This window comes from Phallusia mammillata, chromosome 1, assembly GCF_965637545.1.
Source record: "Phallusia mammillata chromosome 1, kaPhaMamm4.hap1.1, whole genome shotgun sequence".
Lineage (NCBI taxonomy): Eukaryota > Metazoa > Chordata > Ascidiacea > Phlebobranchia > Ascidiidae > Phallusia > Phallusia mammillata.
Genome location: NC_137252.1, coordinates 12,377,154 through 12,398,700, shown reverse-complemented (window position 1 = coordinate 12,398,700; position 21,547 = coordinate 12,377,154). Strand labels below are relative to the sequence as shown.

The 21,547-nt window shown below is 36.9% G+C and overlaps 2 protein-coding genes across 5 annotated transcripts; both read left to right on the top strand.

The window, feature by feature from the left end:
* Positions 1–155: 155 nt before the first annotated feature.
* LOC145209385 (echinoderm microtubule-associated protein-like 2) lies at positions 156–12,340 on the top strand. Of its 4 annotated transcripts, none has more exons than XM_080079663.1 (20): positions 156–389; positions 1,479–1,640; positions 1,923–2,076; positions 2,917–2,985; positions 3,332–3,505; positions 3,797–3,946; positions 4,302–4,371; positions 4,672–4,698; positions 5,809–5,913; positions 6,188–6,283; positions 7,513–7,647; positions 7,928–8,059; positions 8,142–8,258; positions 8,356–8,481; positions 8,722–8,844; positions 9,011–9,179; positions 9,260–9,445; positions 9,782–9,877; positions 10,420–10,550; positions 10,927–12,340. In XM_080079663.1, the coding sequence occupies exons 1-20, from the start codon at positions 290–292 to the stop codon at positions 11,050–11,052; spliced, it is 2,448 nt and encodes an 815-aa protein (XP_079935789.1). In that variant the 5' UTR covers positions 156–289; the 3' UTR covers positions 11,053–12,340. The 4 variants fall into 4 exon arrangements, with proteins under 4 accessions (XP_079935789.1, XP_079935790.1, XP_079935791.1 ...); XM_080079665.1 differs by lacking the exon at positions 156–389 and adding an exon at positions 1,094–1,205; XM_080079664.1 differs by lacking the exon at positions 4,672–4,698.
* Positions 12,341–12,389: 49 nt separating this feature from the next.
* LOC145232147 (organic cation transporter protein-like) lies at positions 12,390–19,860 on the top strand. Its single transcript, XM_080096706.1, has 13 exons — positions 12,390–13,267; positions 13,474–13,629; positions 13,712–13,846; positions 14,134–14,237; positions 14,462–14,616; positions 15,070–15,259; positions 16,215–16,338; positions 16,451–16,601; positions 16,714–16,887; positions 17,005–17,113; positions 17,181–17,280; positions 17,705–17,850; positions 18,874–19,860. The coding sequence occupies exons 1-13, from the start codon at positions 13,112–13,114 to the stop codon at positions 18,944–18,946; spliced, it is 1,773 nt and encodes a 590-aa protein (XP_079952832.1). The 5' UTR covers positions 12,390–13,111; the 3' UTR covers positions 18,947–19,860.
* The last annotated feature ends 1,687 nt before the right edge of the window (positions 19,861–21,547 follow it).

Genomic DNA, 21,547 nt, shown 5'->3' with positions numbered 1-21,547 from the left:
ACGGCATTGTACATTACAAAAAAAAAAAAACTAATTTGAACTTGTTACAACGCTATTGTTACAGTGTAAATAATAAGGCCCAATTCCTATGGGATCTATTGTAAATACTTGTATGGAACTCACGCTTTACTGAGCAAGAATTGATTTACTTTTGTTTGCATACAATGTTGGTTGTACTTGGACACAGCGAAGCCTTTAGCTGTTAACTTTTTGCAGCTGTTATAAGTTTTAGTGTCATGTCGTTAAGTTGAGGAAGGTTGACCTGTGGTCAATTTGGCTACGAAGGCAGATGGCCAAATTTAATTTTTCGCAGGACAGAGTTTACGTATCAGGGGCTGGCGACATGAATGGACGTGGAGACGAAATGCCGGTATTCGACTTGTTTCAAGGTAAGCTGATATGTTAATTGACTTTTATACAGGTATTGTCTATTGTGCTAGGGTAATTTGTACCTGGGACTACTAGAGATTACAATTGTCACTTTGTAACTTGTCACAACATGCTTTTACTTACTCGTTTGTTTGTTATCACATACTTTTCCAAGCCTATTATATCAGGAGCTTAAGAGCCAAAATACACAATTTCTAATTGGAAAACATTATTACTATTGTGGAATAGATTTATTAAACATTTCAGTGCTGTAGTCAGTGTTTTTCTTGCTGCAAGGGATGTAAAGCAGACTTGGTGGCATATCGCTTTAATTGCTTCCTGACATTTCCCTGCAGTAGTACCGAGTCGTGAGAGGTTAATGCATGGATTGACAACATAAACTGGTTAAGCTGTGCATGCAAATGCAAAACAATGTGTTTGTTAATGTGTCAATCGGTAATGGTTTTATCTGAATAAGCTTTGATGTTCAACCAAAGAAAAGAAAATACCATTTTTTTTCTAGTATGCGACAATGCAAACATAAGACTGAAAAAAGCAAACATAGTCTGACGCTTTGATGTTTGGTTTGTAGATTTGGGCAAACAGTCTGTGTACTTTAGAAGAGGCAAGACAGACAATTGCCTCTTTAAGGTTTAAACTTTAAACAGTGCAAGTCTAGGTTTAAATACTGAATTCTGTATTATTCTTTTTGGAACTTTATGTGTGATTATTAGCCAATTTTTGTGCCTGTTTTGCGTGTTGTAGTAGAGATTTTTTAAGAAATTTTGAAATTTCTTTAAAAATGGAAGAAGAATCATACAATGCTCAACAAGAAAGTGAGAGGGATTTTATTAAGCTTTTATGTGTACTTAAAAAACAATTTGAAATCTTTTTTTACATGAGATTTGTGTAGTCAAGTATTATATGTAAAAAAAAAAATACCAAAAAGTAGGTATAGCACAGTGCAAATGTGATTGTTGAAATTCACACTCAACAGGCAATATTTTGTATTTAAACTGGCAAATTTGTGAATGATGAAAACAATAAGACATGAAATGTGTTAAGGTCCTTGATTTAGAAAAGATTAATGTTTTATCATTTGTCTATAGGTAATACAGAGGATCGAATTAAATCCTTAGAGCAAAGAGTAGAAAATCAAGAAGATGAGATTGCTCTTCTCAAGTCCTCCTTGGCTGATGTTCTCCGAAGACTTAAGGAAGTTGAGACCAGTTCTGTGGCTTCAGCATACAGAAAACCATCACCAATGAAAAGTATGCTAAATAGCATGTACACCAACTTTGTTTTATATATTGTATTCAATAAGTATTTGTGTACCATTAATTAACACCAACAAACCAATACTAAATCCAACCATTGGATATGTTTATACTGTTACTCTTATTATTTACAATTATTAATGCCCTACTAACTCTATTTACCAGCTACAATTGTGATTCTGCATGTAGAAACATATATGTCATGTTAAAATAACAATACAACTAAAGGACTGTTTATGTTATTTTTTTACATTGCTTTATGTTTTAAATTGTCAGATCATTTTCAACCCCTTCCATCCCGACCAACTGTTGACAACACTGGTACCCCCAAAACCAGGGTTCGTCCCCCATCACCTAGTGTGCATAAGCGATCACCCTCAGCCAAAGATGACCAAACAAAGTCAAATGGGACAGTTTCAAATGAAATCAGGTATTTAAAATTTTACCCTTTTTTAAAATATTTTTTTAAATAGTGGTATGCAGCAATTTTTTTTTACTGTTTCTACATCTAAAAATGCTGAAAAGGTTGGTTGTCATTGTAGATATTTAGTATACAGTCTGTCTTCTTTGGCATTTTATCTAACATTGTGTTCACTTTAATCTATACACAGTTTTGCTTAACAAAACTCCAGTCAATAATAGCAAAATCCTGTAGCACTGACCCTAACTGCCCTTACTTGACCTCTTTATGCTTACAGCAATTCACTAGGGAGAGTAAACAGTCCAGTCTTAATTACATATGCTGTGCTGTACTGAATGTGCTTGAAAAAGGCATTGAAGGTTAATTATTTATCACAACAGCCAGAGGCCCGCCCTTCTACATATCAAACATTTATAACATAGGACAAGCAACCGCAATTACTTGCCCTGCTACGTGATTGCAGTAAAGAATATGTGTTCAGTGAGAGATATATACGTTTGGCTTTACAAGCTTAGTTGCAATTTATTGATTAGGGAAACACTTTTGCGCAAATATTTAGGCATAGCATGGTTGTTTCAAGTATGTACTCAACTAAAACAAAGCTGACAAGCTAATAGAGCACTTGTTGTATTCAGTAAAAAGATATTTTATACAAACTGTTTCAAACCATGTAGCTTGAAAAAGAATTTTAACTTCTAGTTTGCGCTTGACCAACATTTCTTGTTTATTTAGAAGTTTTATTTTCTAAAATTATAGAAGTTTTAGTTGCTTTTGTTAAGCTTTTAACAAGGAAATGGCATCACGAAGACGGTGAGTAAATATTTATTACTTTGTACATTTTACTATTAGGCGAGCTGGTTCTACCGACAATCTTATGCGTGACTCAAAACGGTCAAGTTTCAGATCAAAGAAAACCAGGTTTGCAAACAACTGATTAAAGGCCACTTCTGACAACTTAATTACAGCAATGTACTTGAACTAGTTTGATTAAAAGTCAGATGCTGGTGTAGAATAATTTTATTTTGTGACTGTTTCTTTTTTTAAGATGCAAAGTACTATATTTAAATAGAGTTTTGTGGAAAAAGTGTTAAATACAAAAGGAAAAATGGAAAAGTAATATTTCTCTTGTATTTCAAATCTTGGGCCAATAATATTGACATATTTGTTTACCAAAGATTATCTTTATTCTGTTGCCTTGACTTTGATATGAAATAATGTCATACAATTTAGATGTTGAATTTTAAATACACCACCTTGTTTATAGTACTGGTGGACCTGGTGGAAACCACAAGCAAATGACTTACAATGAAGAGGAAGGTTCTGTTCGCATGCACTTACGTGGTCGTCCTGTTGTACTCTACAAACCTTCAGAGATTGAGTCCTACAACCCAGCTGAACCTTCGCAAATGCCTGACAATAAACTCAAACTGGAATGGGTGTAAGTTTGCCTGCTACAAAAATGTTATTGTTCCTTATTCCATATTCAAATTTGTGGATAAAAATAGTTTATGGGTTTCATACCTGTTTGTTGCTTAGATTCCTGCCTTATGTTAGCCCTGTGAGGCAAACACCGTGTATATTTTTTTAGAAATGAAAATGTCATGAGGGAAGTGTAGCACATAAATATACCTGTTTTCATTGATTTAATCTGAGATATCTTTTGATATTTTTTTTTGCATTTAAAGACAATGAAACAGTACCCGATCAAAATTGAGATCGATTTTTTCAGATATGGTTACCGGGGAAAAGATTGCCGGTCGAACCTGTACTTTTTACCCACTGGAGAAATAGTGTACTTTATTGCTGCTGTCGTTGTTATGTATGATCCAAAAGATGGCTACCAGAGACATTATCTTGGCCACAACGATGATGTAAAATGGTAAGAAAATCGGTTTAGTTTATGTAACTATTAGGTTTAGTTTAAAGTCTTGAATCAAAGTTTATCTACCTCATGTTTTTGCTATTGGCAATGAAAAGCATCCTTACCCACCACAATTAGGTTGAAAATTGCCATTCTTTAAACAACTTTTGTTGTGTTTACTTGCGAAGTGTGCCGCAGAAGAAAATGTTAGTTCTTTAATGTGCCGCATGCTGAAAAAGTTTGAGAACCACTGGTTTAGACTCAACTAAACCCTAATCAATATATTGCTCTGGTTTAAAAATCTAATCTGTCTGAAACCAAGTTAGGTATTGATTTTGTTAAACTAAACCAATCAAAATGGTATGTTTTGCAGCCTGGCTATTCATCCGGACAAATTAAAAATTGCTACTGGACAGGTTGCTGGCCTGGAACTAGATGGAAGGGTAGGTTTTTCTTATTGCTTTTATGTTCACTTTCACATCAATTGTTTGCTTTGACATGAAAAGAAACACTTGCTTTCAACTGACAAATCTATTACGCCCAAACATGTCACAAAATAGAAGGTTGTTATTTGTTTTGTTTGAACGAAATTGGTCAGTATAAATATTGTAAAGTTCTACAGCTTTCTCTTTTTATTTTTTGCACTTATTTGCCAAATACTGTAAAAATTTGTGCACATACAAACAAGGTGTTTATCAAGTATACAAACATAATGCCTTGGTTCTAAAAATTACATAAATCAGGAATACAAAAGCCACAGCTGCAAAAAGGTACAGGAGTATTTGCATGTCCAATGTTACCTAGTAACCGCATGTTTTCCACTGCTTAATAAAAAATGGCTGAATGGTTTTCACACTTCATTAGCTAACTGATTGCATTGTGCCTTAGATGTTGAAAACGGTTTTGTTGTGATATGTGTTTTAAAACATTTTTGGTTTTTAAGTAGTTTCAATTTCTACAAGTTAAATTGTTATCTTTGTGGAATATTAAGTCGGTGTGGATTTCTATTTGTTAATTGCCCAGGTCATTTATTCTATTTATTTTTCATTTCAAATTTTAACTTCTATAAAGCAAGTTATCCCAACAGAGAATCACTGTTTTAGTCTGTGTTGTTATAGAGCAGCTTTGACAGTAAAATTGTTTACCAATCAGCATGTCAAAGGTGACTTTCTTATCAATACTAGTACACTTTTACACAATCTAAACCATCATTAGACTAGAATTTTGCACATTTAGCATTAATATTGTAAAAGGTTAATATTGGTTAATATAAAACATTATTAAAAGGTTAATATTGCCCTTAATTTGACCAATACTTACCTGGAATCAACACCGCACTGGAAAAAGAATTTCTATTGAAAATGCTTGCAAACTCACCTGAAAGTTAACTATCATCTGAGCCCAACAGATTGTTGCTTGCAGAGGAACATTTTTACTGACTGTTATGTGACATGTATTTATGCATTGCAAAATGTTGTTAGGAACTGTAGTTTTGATGGTCCTGACTAGCACAATTTTTTTGTGTTGTGTAATGTGTTTACAATTGCTGTTTACCTTTGCAAAACTAATATTAGATGAGTTTACTTGTTCTCATATTGTTTTTGTAGTCACTTGAATGTCTAACAGTTAAAATATTGACCTTATCCCTTTTAACCAATGACCTTTTTTGACACCTAGCCTTCCTTTGAAGGTTACACATAAATATCACATCAGACATGTAGAGGGTGTTTAAATACATTGTTTTCCAACAAATAAATTGCAGCTAAGTAAACATTAATAAATTTTGGTTTGCCAACATTTTAAAATAGCCCATTTTATTGTCATTAAACTTCCTCTAACCTACCCCCAAAGCCCCATCTCACTTTGTTGTTGTTTTTTAGCCCCGACTTCCTCAAGTTCATGTGTGGGATGCAGTGAGTCTCACAACTCTTCATGTGATCAGCTCATTTGACCGATCAGTGGCTTGTTTAAGCTTCTCCAAGATAGTAAGTGATTTATTTTTAATTCTAAGCTAAAACCATCACAATGTTTAGATTTACTTCAACTTTATAAAGTCCTTTTTATGAATACTGTTAAATTAGTTTTGAAGACACATTGAAGTTGGGAAATAGGTCGCAATATTCATCTTTGTCTGGCACTTTGGTTTATTTTTTTAGCATTATAAACATTATGTTTTCTTATGCTAGGTGAAATTACACAACTCAACTGCAAGTCTGATAAATCTTTAAAGAAAGTTGATTTTTTTTGTGTTTTTCTCAGGATGGTGGAACATACCTTTGTGCAGTAGATGAGTCCAATGACCACGTTTTGAGTGTTTGGAACTGGGAAAAAGAAACAAAAATTGCTGAAACTAAGGTACACTTTGTGAAATTTTTGCATTGGTTGTCTTCCCTTACAGCAGGGGCGGGCAACATACGGCCCGCGGGCCGGATCCGGCCCGCGACGGGATTTTGAGCAGCCCGCAGACAGTTTCTGGTCTTACATGATAACGTGGCCCGCGTCCACGGTCTGCCAAATCCCCCTCTACTTGCTTACTACGTCAAATTATAGTTGTAACAAACAGTAACGCTCCCCAATAACAAAAAAACTTTCCCGCCGTTGTTACCATTGCACCATACATCCATTGTTACGACATAACTGCCAACTTGCGTGTGGCCTATCTTTCACGGTTTCCTTTGTTTCCACACGTGCGGTGTGTTTCAGCAGTATCTAAGTCTGTGGTGTATGCATTAAATTTGCTGTGGTGAATAATTTTATGTTATATCAGTTGGATTGTTTGGACTGTATTGTAATTGCGACGTTCTTGATTGTATTTAGTTTAGGTGGTCAAAAATCCGTTTTAAATCACTGGATAAATGCGCGATTAATGTATCGATTCACGAATCCGGCCCGCCAAGTACTTCATTTTCCCATATCAGGCCCGCCGACTGGAGAAGTTGCCCGCCCCTGCCTTACAGGGTCAACCTGCAACCTTTCAAGTTAAATGATTTAAAATGTCAGAGCTAAAGAACCAAAAAAGATGTAGTTATCCTTTACTTGTAAATCCACAATTGCCAGTAAATCTACAACTAGTCTGTTTTAAATGTTACGTTATGTATACATACTGAAATTGATTTATTGAATTTGGCCGTACATTATTTGCATTAATTGAACCAATCGTCAGCTCTTAAAAAATGACTCAGGGAATCTTGTCTTCGTGTTTGTCATGCATATCTTTCACTTTTAAATACCCACATTATCTAAGTTGTAGTCTATAGCAGGGCTTCTCAAAATGTGGGTCGCGACCCCAATTGCAAAGTATAATTTTGGGGTCGCGAAACATTATGCGATATTATGTCAGTCACAATAAATGGCATACATGTGTACATTTATTGTTTGAACATCATTCTCATCTATATGCTATACCAGGGGTGCACAAAAAAATGTCAATGTTCAAATAATTACTTGTTTGATAGCACCCCCAGGTTTTTCATCTGTCTAATGTTGTCAGAAACTGTATCAGTTTCTTTTTTATAGTTTCTTATGTAATCAGGATATTTTCAGTTTATTTCAGTTAAGAAATCTCAAATTGGTTTTTGTTTTAGTCATGGAAAGATCCAGTTTTGTCGTGTGAGTTCAACCCACATGTGGAGAACAGCATTGTAACATGTGGAAAAAGTCATGTCATCTTCTGGACTCTGGACGGGGGACAACTTACCAAGAAACAAGGCTTGTTTGAGGTCAGTGTTTATATTTAACAGCTTTAGCTCAAACCGGGCTTACTGGCAGAAGTAAATGTGGGGAACATTGTTTCAATATTTTGTCATAAAAGATACAACAACTTTTACAATCTGACACTGTTGAAATTAATTTGCATTTAGGCCAATTTATAAATTAGATTTGTAAATCATACAGCAAAAATGTGCTGCACCGTCTGATTTTTCAAATGAAACTTGCCTTTTAATGCTGGTACGGTTGTGGTGTTCCAACTTATGATGTATGAAATCTTTGTTTCTGTAGAAACATGAAAAGCCAAAATATCTTCTTTGTCTTGCGTTCACACCGACTGGTGAAGTGCTCTCTGGCGACTCCAATGGCAACATTCAAATGTGGGCCCAGGGTAGTACCAGAAAAATATCCCAGGTTATCCAGGTCTGTAAACTTTTTTTGAAACAAAGAAACTTTCACAGCTGAATTCTAAGACGGGAACTATAAAAAATATGTACGGTTGCAGGCGCATGGAGGCCCAGTATTTACTATTTGCGCAACGAAGGAAGGTTACATTACTGGAGGCAAAGACGGTTGCATCAAAAAGTGGGACACAAAGTTTCAAATGTTGCAACAATCACAGGTCGGCCTTCAAAAACAATTGCCCTTATAAAAAGTTACTATGAGCCTGTACATTATCTATCAATTAGAAAATGTAAACTTTGAAATTTTGCATATAGGTGAGTGAAGAAACTGGAAGTATTCGAACAATCAGTTGTGACAATCAAGGTCTTATGTTGGTGGGAACTAAGAAGAATTCTATCTTGCGAGGAAACTTTGATAGTCCCTTAGAAGTGATTGTGCATGTAAGTTGTCTAATTTCACTGACTAATATCTACTTTTGCTGTTATTGCAAAAATTAACAACATCTTTGATATCTAACAATGTCTTAGAGAAAGTGTGCAAAAAAGCCACACAAAAACAGACCTGATTTAAAGTTTACTGACATAAAAAAGTTTCTCAACTGAATGATTAAATATAATAAGCATAAGCACATTCTGTATGAATAAGGGTGTGATGAAAAATCATTTCTTTTTTATCACCAGGGTCACACTGATGAGTTGTGGGGCTTAGCCATCCACCCTTCGGAACCCCAGTTTTTGACAGGCTCCTCTGACAAACAACTTATCTTGTGGGATTCAACAAGTCATTCACCACTATGGATGAAGGTTTTACATTTGTGTTTGTTAAAGACATTTTTGTAACAGACAAAGAAATAACATAACTCTATCCATATTGAAAGTGGGGTTTGATTTTGAATTTCACATTTTATGCTAGTTGAATGTTTTTTATTTGTGAGGTTCGAAACGGCTTATAACAAATTTTTGCATGCAGACAATGGATGATGGAATACAGTCAGCTGATTTCCATCCCACCAATCACAACGTGATTGCTGTTGGCATGGTAACTGGACGCTGGCTGGTACTGGATGCCAATAACATGGAACTTATCACAGTACATACCGACGGGTTCGAACAGCATGACGTCATTAAGTTTTCACCCGGTATGACGTCATAAAATGATTTTGTTATTTTCACGTGATTTCTGGGGTATGCAATTTTAATAAATTTCTGTTGGTCACAGACGGCAATTTTCTTGCAATTGGTTCCCATGACAACAGCATCTACGTGTACCACGTGACTGACGGCGGGCGCAAGTTTTCAAAGTTGGGCAAGTGTTCGGGTCACAGCAGTTACATCACACACTTCGACTGGTCGAGTGATTCCAAGTACATGCAATCCAACTCAGGAGATTACGAACTGTTATACTGTGAGTTGAATATATATTTTTCATTTATGTTTTTTCATTTATGTGCTTTTGATTGGCACTTCCTTATTTTAAAGGAATATAAATCAACGTTTCTCGGTATGTGAGGTATCTGCAGGTGAATAAATGATATACATTTGTATAACAGATTGCGCCGCAGAGATAAAAACTAACTATTGTGGATCAATTTGTTTGGCAAATCTAAAAAATGCAGGTACAAAGCGATTAACAAATCGCACCGAAAGCCGTTATTCACACGGATATGACACATTCGGTGTAACAATACCGTGCAGAAGATACAGTGTCAGTTGTATTTTCTAATATTTGCTTTTCACATAGGGGAAACGCAAACTTGTCGTCAGATTACTGCTGCGTCATCACTGCGTGACGTTGCCTGGCACACGCAATCCTGCACGCTTGGATTTAATGTTCTGGGTGAGTAGTTATTTAGGATGAACTTTGACGACAAAAATGGAACAAAAACGAAATAGCTGCCGACTAATATAAACAATGTTTGTCTAATTTGACACATAATGGCCCAAATACGTAAAAGCGACATGCTTCATTGTTCAGACTCTTGGGAAAATGTTAATGTCACCATCAGCGATAATTATTTCAATCACAGTCTTTTATACGCACTTTTATACGAGTCTTTTATACACTTTTATACGATACTTTATACCATAAACGACTGATATCACTAAAGATGGCATGAGCATTTTTTATGTATATATAGCCTATATCTCGTCTGGTCCGTTCTTATTTTTCTATGTAGTAATATGAAAAGAATCAATCTGAAAGCGTTAGTTTCTAAAACATTTAGGAAATAATCATAAACTCGCCTAATTCCCTCCGCATACAAAGTTTTGCACTTAAGTAATTCACCCCACAAGGCCGTTTTATTTCTCATTAGACCTTATAGACAGATCTGCGTGTACTATATGCAATGCAAAGTATTGGAATGTTTGTGTTTTTAGGTATCTGGCCTGAAGGAGCGGATGGAACTGACATTAACAGTGTTTACAGATCAAACGATAATCGTCTATTGGCAAGTGGCGACGATTTTGGCAAAGTTCATCTTTATAAGTATCCGGCCATTCAACCAAGGGTAAGTGGTGTATAATATGTTTTTTATTTGCAAAACAATTCCCACCCTGGTTATATAATTTTGTTTACTTTCTTTTATAACTTTCAAACATGCGATTTTTTCTCACAAATACATTTCGCAAGAAGTGCCAGAGAATAATAATGAAAACCTGGACTTGGTCATGGTTTAGTTGTGATTGTCTAAAAGTGCGTTTTCGGTATAATATTAGACAATCGCAAATGACTGTTATTTTCCGTAAAGAGACAACGGTTACAATGAAAAACGAACAAACAAACAATATTTTTTTACAATATGTACCAGTCTAAAAAATACTTAGTTGTCTATTACGCGGCGTTTACTAAAAGTTAGATTAAAAACAGTAAAAATTGCGTCACAGAGTTCTGGTCACGTGTTCAACGGCCACAGCAGTCACGTGACCAGTGTAAAGTTTCTCACCAATGACGAGCGTTTGGTGTCCACTGGAGGGCAGGATTGCAGCGTCATGCAGTGGAAGGTTGTGTGACGTCACACTGCAAAATACTTGTTTCCAGTTGAAACGCCAGAAATGGTTTGGTTGTTTTAACGAAATGTCTGTTACTTATACACAAGATTTTTTGTCTTTTTTTTGTTTGAAGCCATTCCATTTTGAACTACCATATCGTTTGTTCGTTAATACCTGTAATGTAAAAGCCAGAAAACCAGAAACCAGCTGCCATACAAAAACCTTTTAACCCAAAAAAATTTCAACGGCGTTTACGGGTTCTACTAAAATTTACAACTAGCTTTTTGTCGTTGTTGTTGAAATAGTTATTATTGGGTTTGGATTTAAAAAAGATGAGATAAAGGAAAAACATTTGAAATTTTGTAGAAATTGTTTTAACTTTGCACAAAAACCTATATAGTTCCTGCAAAAATAGTCTAGTTTTAGTGAAGCCACAAAGAAATTGATTAATTGTCGTGTTACCGAGTAATCAGTGTTTAGCTTAAATGGTATATAAATTATTTGGACGAGAATATATCTGTATATTTCACCTATCACTTAATGTACATTGTCATTTCTTCACCTTATTTTACCGCTGCATGCAAAACCCTGTGATAGTTTGTTGTAGATTTTATTGTAAAGTAAAGTTGTCATTAACAAATTTTTAGGAGTTTGTACAAAATGTGAAGCGCTTTTTGTTTACCAAACCAAAAACTGACAGCATCTTTACCTTAATTCGATGTTCGTTTGCAAATGCAAAACATATTCTTGAACAAATAACACGCATAACCAACACAACCTGACACTGATTTACTAATGAGCTTGTGCAGAACCGTGTATTTGAACCGTTATATTTGTCAACAAACTATTTCCTAAAAGCGTTAAAAGTTGTCCTACAAAAGGCTTGCTTTTTAAATTATTTAGATTTCCTGTCACACTAGATTGCACAAAGTTAGTTGGAAAATACACTTGGCAGCGGCATGGTTAAAAACAAACGTAACCTAATGCCTGTTGTTAAGGTATGATAAACTATGAGTAATAAAGCGGAGGTTGATGGGCCTTCGTAAAACAACCCCAACTGTGTTCTACCTTGACGTTGCATTGGCACACCATCACCTGCTACTGAAGCCTAACAATAGACCCCTAGCTGTTAGTGAACCTTAGTGATGTTGCTTGTATAAGCTTCAAGTCTTGAGTATTTCAAAATTATGCAGGTAATTATGCCATGCAAGTATTTGCACCAATGAACTATTAAATGACGCTGCTGGTAATTCATGTATTTGTGCGATATTGAAATTTGTTTCGTCAAAAGTACATTTCTGGCACATTGTTGTGGTGTGGAAAATTTTGGACAGGCTGTTTTTAAAAAAATAGTCACTGTTTTCAGAGGTTGTTTTTCCAAGCAAAGTAATTAGCAGTTTGTAAATGTTAAATGGTTGTTACAAAAAGAGAGGAAAAGAATAATATTGAAACGTGATTATATTGCTTTTTAAAACCTTGTATATTGCGCAATTACAGCGCACGCGGTGACTTAACTATCAACTGTCCCGGTTGTTTATCACTTACAATGCTAATTTCACGCTTAGCACATGGAAATAACTAAACAATCAGGCCAACGCCGGTTTAATGACGCCAGAGCTAGTTAATTCCCGCCTCAGCTAGATGGAAAAAACCTCACACTTGTTACTCGCCTCAGTCGACTGACGGCGGCAATGTTTAACAAGATATTTCGACTCAATAACAAGGTTTTAGATGCCGCAGGTGGCGAAATTGCAACGTCATACACTTCCGCCTGACAAACCAGGGCACTGTTTTCGTGTATTTCAACCAATAGAAACGTTTCTGAACGTTCAAAAACCGTCGTTTATGTATTTCGTAACTGTTTCTGAGCCAACCTAGCACTGTGGATCTTGCATAAAAGCTTCGCACAGATTGAACGCGCAGAATCATTTTGCTTGCAAAGCAACGCCTAATGTATTAAGTACTTTATAACAGTGATAGCAATAAATTCGGTAACGAAATGTATTAAAATCGTATTATATAAGGATATTTGGACGTTGTATACAAATTTACTAAACGCAGAAAGTAGATTTTAGTAAACATGAAAGACCTCGATGCGCTTTGGGACGATCACGGTGGTGTAAGTAAATACCATGTGATTTATTTTCTGGCTGCTGCCTTGGTGATTTTTGCATCAGGTCAAGTCTCCCAGGTGGCAATTTTCTTCAGTGCTGTGCCACAATTCAGGTCAGTGCAATGAACGACAAATTGAAAACTCACGAAAAACAATATTTGTAATGTAAAACTTGTTGTAATTCACTTAGTGTTGCCAGGCATCTTTTATAAACTTTCCTTTTGTCTTATGTCTTATTATCATCCTATTTGGTGCTGAAGGAACGATGCAATATTCAATGAGACAGTTGAGCAAAAGAATGATTAGGCTATGCAAAACTTGTTTGCTAGTCCGAGCTGATTATTGAACAGTTTGCATTTAAAGTAGGCTACATTACCTCCTTGTATTTTTGCAGATGTATCGTACCATCTTTGGATAAGTCTCAGTCCAATCTTACCGAAGAGGAAATTCGAAGTTGTGCAATTCCATATGATGACAAAACACAGGTGAAAATGTCAAGCAAACTGCCCACCCGATACGCGTAGTGTTGTCGTTGTATCTACCCAACATTTGAAAAGTCTCTTTTAGAAATACGACTCGTGTCGCATGTACGAGGTCAACGCAAGCGACTGCCTCGGAAATCGTACTGCCAGCAATGTCGTTAATTGTGATGCTGGATACAAATACAGCACGGAATATTACACCGAAACTACAATAAGCGAGGTTAGGATCAGTAATATGGTACATGGGTAAGGTAACTGTTTCGTCAATTGGCCATAATGGGAGTATTTTTCGTCTTTTTTTAATTGTACAGTTATTGGTGTTGTAAATTGACTATAAGAAGTCAATGCTCGCTATTTTTTAATTTGACCCTGAAAGTAAGTTTCTTATCTTCGAAGATTTACCTAATTTAATTACATACATGGGAGTTTAATTCACAAATACCAGGGAAACATACGTCTAATGTCCGCCTGATGGCTCATGGGAGTTTTACATTTCTTTCTTTTTAGTGGAATTTGGTTTGCGACAGAAGAATTTTGGACGTTATCGCAACCAGTCTGTTCTTTGTGGGCTTTATGTTAGGCTCGTTTCTTAGCGGACCCATCGCTGATTGGTCAGTTTTAATTTACTTTTTCGCGAAAGCAGTTTTACTTTTGTTAAGGAAACTTTATTCAAATCTGTAGGTAATATACTTGAAAAACTCGTTTGCTCGACTACAAAAAAAGTTATGTTTCGAATATTAAAATATTTTTTCTCATTTATTTGACATAGGCTACGGCTTGGCACGGCATGATGAAAAATGCTGAAAAATAAGCAGGACATGTATTTTTGTTGTAGGTTTGGCCGCAAGAAAGGAATGTTGATATTCACTGGATCTTTTTTGTTGGTGGGAGTGGGTCTTGCATTCTGCCCCTACTTTGAACTTTTTGTTATTCTGCGAATGATTCAGGGCGGCGCGTCTGTAGGAACCTTCATCGTCTGTTTTATATATAGTAGGTTGCCATTCTTGTGTCTTTTCTGACTGTCAAACGTTGTTGCTTTGCACAAAGATTTCTATCTTTGATGCACAGTACTTGACAAAGTAATTTCAGCTTGCTACTACAGATTTAGTAAGTCTGTACAAGCATAAGACTGTTGAAAGTAGTTTATAACTGAAACGCACACGGTAAAGCACCTTCAAAATTGTCTGGTTGAAGCACATTGGAAGGTCAATAAAAATGCTCCTACTTAAAACCTCAGTAATCACAATAATAAAGCAGCGTGGCTTAAATACGAGCAGTGGATGTTGACTGATTTCGATGTACAAACACTGACAATTTATCATTGATAGGCCTACTACTGAAAACAGTTTGATCAGCTATGGTTAAAGTCACCAGAGGAAAAGATCCTGTGCGAATACTTATATAGTCACCCTAAAGTTAAACCTACATATTGGATTTTTTTAGTAAACGAGATAGCTCCGGCCAAATACCGAACAACCTTCAGTACTTTCACTACATTTTTAAACTCAATCGGCCATAGCCTCCTACCGGGGTTTGCTTATGCCATTCGGGATTGGAGACACCTGCAAATGCTGTGCAGTACATTGCCATTGATCCCTCTACTTATCATTTGTTTTGTACCGGAGTCGCCCAGGTAGATGTTTAATTTCTCTTTGATAACCTATACTGCTATACAGGTAGTTGCTATAGTATAACGTGCATATATTCACATTTAGATATACTTTGGCGCCAAATTGCAATAGTAGATATAAATGTTTGGCGCCAAATTGGCACATTAGTTTTAGGTACTCACAGTGGCGTAGCCAGGGAGGGGCCAAAGGGGCCATGGCCCCTCCCAAATTTTTAAAGTTGTTTATCGAGAAACTTTAATTTAGTGTAGTTTCGTCCTTCATCATTGTGATTTCGTCTCTCAACTATCAAAGGAACATATAATTTGCCAAAAATGACTGTTGTCGCCAAGTTGTGAGCCGAAATCTTTTTTTTATGTTTATGCAGACATGGAATAAATCAGCAAATAAAGCGTTTGGCTGTCCGGTCAAACCACAGTTTGGCAAGACACGTGTTTGGTAAAAGCACGCCGTACGCCGAGCGTTAGCAAAAAGTGGTATCGAACAACAAATTATTTGGCCCCTCCCAAAATGTTTGGCTGCCTACGCCACTGGGCACTCACCTTGCTGTATTCTTATCTCGCTGTAATTTTTCTCTCCTTCTTTCCTCGATATGAATTATGCTTATACCCAAGTTATAAAAAAGTGGATAGGTAAAGTAAATTTTAAAAAAATGACCCGCAGAATAACTACTGCTGTTTCTCTACTCTCTTGTCTGTACCTGTACCTCGTTTGACCGGCATTCGATTAATCGTATGTTGTATAAGCGGCATTGTGAGGTAACAATGCACTGAAACAAACAAACTCACTGTGCTGCTCTTGCTGTATATTAGATGTTTAACAACTCAGATTAATTGGTAGAAACGATTTCGTATCTTACATTCTTAAGATGAAGGTGTGGTTTAATTTGCAAATCCAATTATTCATCTTGGTTTGGCAGTAAAGTAACCCATAAACATTTGTTAAACTTTGTTTATCAAGGTGGTTGTTAAGTGCTGATCGGCTGGAAGAAGCAAAAACCGCCGTTTCGAGATGTTTAAACAGCAACAGCGCGGCCTTGACAGACCTCGAGTGGGATGTAGTTGTTAAATCGGAGCAGAAAAAAGTAAATCGCCAGAAAGCTTTATGCAAACTCCGAAGTCATGGTTTAAAAACTTATATAGTGCCCATCTCCAGAAGTTTTTTGCAACACGCGTTTTCACATTGTTTTTTTGCAGCGTTCAGCAACAGGTGGTGAAAAACGACCTTCCATTTTCACTCTTTTTCAACAACCAGGGATGCGGTTTGTTTCTGTGGTGGTGATTTATACCTGGTTTACAGTAAACCTGGTATTTTACGGCCTCACATATAATGTGGGAAATCTTGCAGGTAAATATTTTACATTGTTGGTCGTAAAACAAGTATTTGCGAACATGTGTGTATGCTTTGATCAGTATTTTCGCACGTACAAAACTTGCATTGAAAGCAAACTTTACTTTAGGTGACCCATACGTCAACAGTGCACTGAACGGTATAGTGGAGCCCATTGCAACCGTGCTTCTTTTTAGTTTACCATGGCTTGGCAAAAGGTGGCTGTTGGCTCTAGTTTTCCTGATCTCTGGAGTTTCTTGTATTCTCTCCACCATTTTTAACGAAGTTGCGAATGACGACCAAGGTTTTATTGGATTTTATTGGTTATTGGTCGCAAACATTCAGTTGTTGTGGTCCCTCGATTTAAACGACTTTTTTATTGGAATATTGCCGCTGTAAAAACTTAATCTATATTAAACAGGCCTTATAACAGTGGGAACAGCAATGGCCATTCTTGGTAAGTTTGGAGCGTCAGCCTCCTTTAAAGTTATTTTTATGCTAACGAGTGACCTTTATCCCACCGTGGTACGGTAAGTTTATTTTCTCTGGCTAATTCAGAAAATCGTAATGAATTTTTCATCTTGACCTGTATTAAAGGACAACTGGCATAGCGCTTGGCTCAATGTCAGCAAGAATTGGAGGAATTTTCACCCCGTTCACTTTGGAACTTCAGAATGAAATACCTTGGCTCACACAAGTAGAAATATGTTTTCAAGTTTGCTTTAAAACTGGTATATGTACTCAGTGTTTTTTTTAAGGTGGGACCGTTTCGGTCCCCCAAATTTCTCCAGCGGTTTCCCAAAATTTGGACTTGCAACTACAGTACTATTTTTTGGTATTTAAATGAAACACTTGCGGTCTCTTAAAACTACTTAGCGGTCACCCAAACCAAACCTTAAAAAAACCTGTATGTAGCCTACTAACGTAAGAACTCACAGTAGCCAGGTTTGGAGTTCTTACGTTAGTAGCCCTACCTTAAAAACTGAATTTAATAAAAGGTTGCAAACAGAAATTTACAAAACACTCTCAGAAAGAGGTCTGGACTCGTACAAATGGACTATTTGCGTTATTTCTAATGTAGACTAACCGGGTGCAACCATTTATTCTTTGTCCTTTTTTAGAGTGTCTTCGGAGCATTTGCGGTTATCGCTTGCTTTGCATCGTTACTGTTTCCAGATTTGAGAAACGTTCCATGTTTGTCTACAATAGAGGAAGCTGAAAAATATTACCAGGAACATATCAGCGTACCGTGTTTTCGGAAATCCAGGTGATGGCGCTGTTGGTTTAGATCAGGGGCGGGCAACTTCTCCAGTCGGCGGGCCTGATATGGGAAAATGAAGTACTTGGCGGGCCGGATTCCTGAATCGATACATTAATCGCGTATTTATCCAGTGATTTAAAACGGATTTTTGACCACCTAAACCAGGGGTGGGGAACCTTTTTGTTTATAAAAGCTACCTAACGATTTATAGACACTCGTGTAGGCCGCATAGACTATTTCCCAGGCCAAGGGCAGTGATGTTCAAACTTTTTGACTTACAGAATGGTCGTTTTGCTATTTCCTCGTAGTTTGTAGGACTTACGGTCCCAGCTAATTAAAATTCCTCACTACATTTTCATCTTCACTATACAACATTCAGGATTTATTTAACCTAGAAATTGCTGAACCTGGAGTTTTTGGTAGTCCTAACTATGGAAATAGCTTTATGTACCACTATGGGACCACATGGGTCTTGTTTGAAAACCGCTGCCCTGGAACTAATCAAAAAATAATCTGCAATAAAGTCAAAAATACGTTTCTGTCAATTTTGTCAGCGCCTGGTGCAGTCGGTTATATCAACATCTTAAAAATGTATTTTGCCATCGAAGGCCGCACTTAGTGCCCTGAAAGGCCGCATGTGGCCTTTAGGCCGCAGGTTCCCCACCCCTGACCTGAACTAGGCTATACGTGTGGAAACAAAGAAAACCGTTAAAGTAGGACACACACAAGGTTGGTAGTTATGTCGTAACAATGGACGTATGGTGCAACGGTAACAACGGCGGGAAATTTTTTTGCTATTGGGGAGCGTTACTGTGCGTTACAACTGTAATTTGACGTAGTAAGCAAGTAATGGGGGATTGCGGCAGACTGTGGCCGCGGGCCACATTATCATGTAAGACCGGAAACTGTCCGCGGGCCGCTCAAAATCCCGTCGCGGGCCGTATGTTGCCCACCCCTGGTTTAGATTGATGTTTATGTCAGTTTCCGTATAAAAGCCGTCAATTATTTAACGAAAACATATTTTGACAGGAACGATGAAAAAAATCACTATGATTCACATGTGTATGACAATCAGGCATTTGACGCCAGTACCAAGCTATGATATTACAACGAAAACAACGAACTGAATGAAAACGTCTGCGATCCGTATTTTAAAGTTATACGCTTAATCCGGTGGTTCCTAACTTTTTTTTGCGTTGAACTTTAGGGTTTCTTAGTAGCATACACCTTGTCTAAAATGACTGGCAGAAGTAATTAAATATGTACGCAACCTTCATTTTGACACTGTATCTCGTAACCCCTGCTTTGATCAAGGGTAAACTTAAAACCCTAACGGCATATATTTGTTTTTGTGCGATATTTAGTATTTTGAGTTTATAGTTTGGCGTCAATTTTATCAAAATGATTATTTTAATTGTAGCTCTTGTTTACATTGCTAGCAATACGTCTTGGATGTCAGATACCATGAAACCGCTATAAGGTTTGGAAAACAACTTATTAGCTGTTTACGAGTATTAGCTGAGTCAAGTCAACGGTTTGTCAAATTTGCTTTTCGCTCCGAACAAGCGAACCAGGCACCTCAGTTACTCTTTGCTTGTTTCTTATTCATTGGCGCCCTACGTCAGGGCTACTCAAATGGCGGACCGCAGTCCATATCCGGACATTTGAGGCGTTGGATGTGGACCTCGACGGTCTCTTGATTGCGGCCACATACGCTATTTTGCGTAATTAATTTCTTGATCGTTGCTATGTTGCGACAGTTAATCGAGTCCCCATAGCGATTCTCGGAGTACTGCGAGGAGCGTATATGTATTTTCAAAATCTTTTAAGGTCAATTTGTGCAACTTTGTGACGACAAAACGGTCCTTTATTCCACTACACTATTAACAAAACGGCGATTTTTGCGCACAATTGTAACTATGGTGTGATAAACCGTATTTTCTATGTCGTTGTTGCGCCTTATGCTGCCTTTATGAATTTAATGTATTGGTTTATGTTATGAACATCAACTAGTAATTAAGTCTCATTTATTTCACAATATAGCCATAAGGATTGCCTATATTGAAGTAAAGTACAACGTCACTGTATTTTATATGGTTAAAAATATATTTAGCAAAAGACTAGTTAAAGAATTTAGCATTCGCATTGAGACATGAAGTACTGCGATCCACAACGTAAACACGAAATACACAGTAGGGTGTGTTAGTCTAAAATGAGGCTTATTTGGAATTCGCTACACCAGGGGTGGCCAACCGGTCAAAGCCTAAGAGCCATATTTTTTATTGTGTTACCACAAAGAGCCACAATATACACATAAGCACATATGTTTAATGGTTCGTCACTACGTCACACACAGCAACCTGTGCTTAGCCAGATTTATTCTAAATGTCGCACACCAACAAAATAATGACACAATTTGACTTGTACAGACCACGGGCCTGTCATTTTCGATAATCAATGGTTTGCACTGTTTCGCACACAAAACTCTCATTTCAACGAATCCAACAAACAAAAACATACGAATTAAAAAAAAAAACATTTTTCACTGCCAGTTTGAAGGCTAACTCGACAAAATTGTTTACTCAAAAGATTTTCCCTGCTGCAAAACTTTGCGGTATTTTCATCTAACGCGCATGCGCCCCAAACTTAGGTGCCGATTTTAGCTAAAATGCAAAGAGGCGAAACTAAATTCATTGCGACGTCACTAATGCATTCACCACCAACACTCGCTCAATTCAAAGCCAAGACAAACTGCCCATAAACTATAACGTTCGTCATAACCCGAAAAACAACGGATTGAAGCATTATTTGCTTTGGAACACATTTGTTGTAAATATTGCTGTTGATTTGTATCTCATTCGCATTGTACATAACAATGAGCAAACATTCATTGTTCAACAATTGAATATATGCCATCATAATCAAGTCATTTGCCACATAAGGTTGTAGTTTTAAGGCAAGCTTTGAGGCCATACCGATAGTAAGTTTGTTCAAAAGCAAAATTGTTAAAGCTTTACTTTAAATTTAACAATTTTTGTACCACATCGCGACATACTAACCAAAATATACACAGTGCCCCCAAACTTCGACAACGACGTAAGAGCCGCATAAAACCAGGGGAAGAGCCGCGGGTTGGCCACCCCTGCGCTACACAGAAAAAAGTCATATTTAAAATGTCTAATATATAAAGATAATAAATCATTTGAACTTAAGGATAAAACCCTCAAGACCCCTGATTTAAGCTAACGGTATTGTAACTGCTGCAGATGACAATCGACAATATTTGAAAATTGAGAAAGACATTTACTCGAAATCCCGTATTTGGTTTGCACGCAATGTTTTATGCCAGGGGTCGGCAACCTTTTAGGCGACGCGTGCCAATTTACTCGTTATTTCCATGTGTTAATGACCTCGCGTGCCAAAGTTGTTCTATTATAACAGTGGTTCGTGCCAGCAGATACCAATAATAAAGAGAAAGCAGAGCGTCTTGTGCATGTAGGGCTAAATTTTATTACAATGATACGATAAAAACCATAAACAAGCCGTGTAACAGGTTAAATTCTTACTTTAATATAAACACGCAAATCGGTTGGCGTGCCATGAAAACGACCTCGCGTGCCAGGGGTTACCGACCCCTGTTTTATGCTTCGCTACTACTGCAAATTCAGCACCTTTATCGGTGCCAAGTCCAGTAAGACATTTA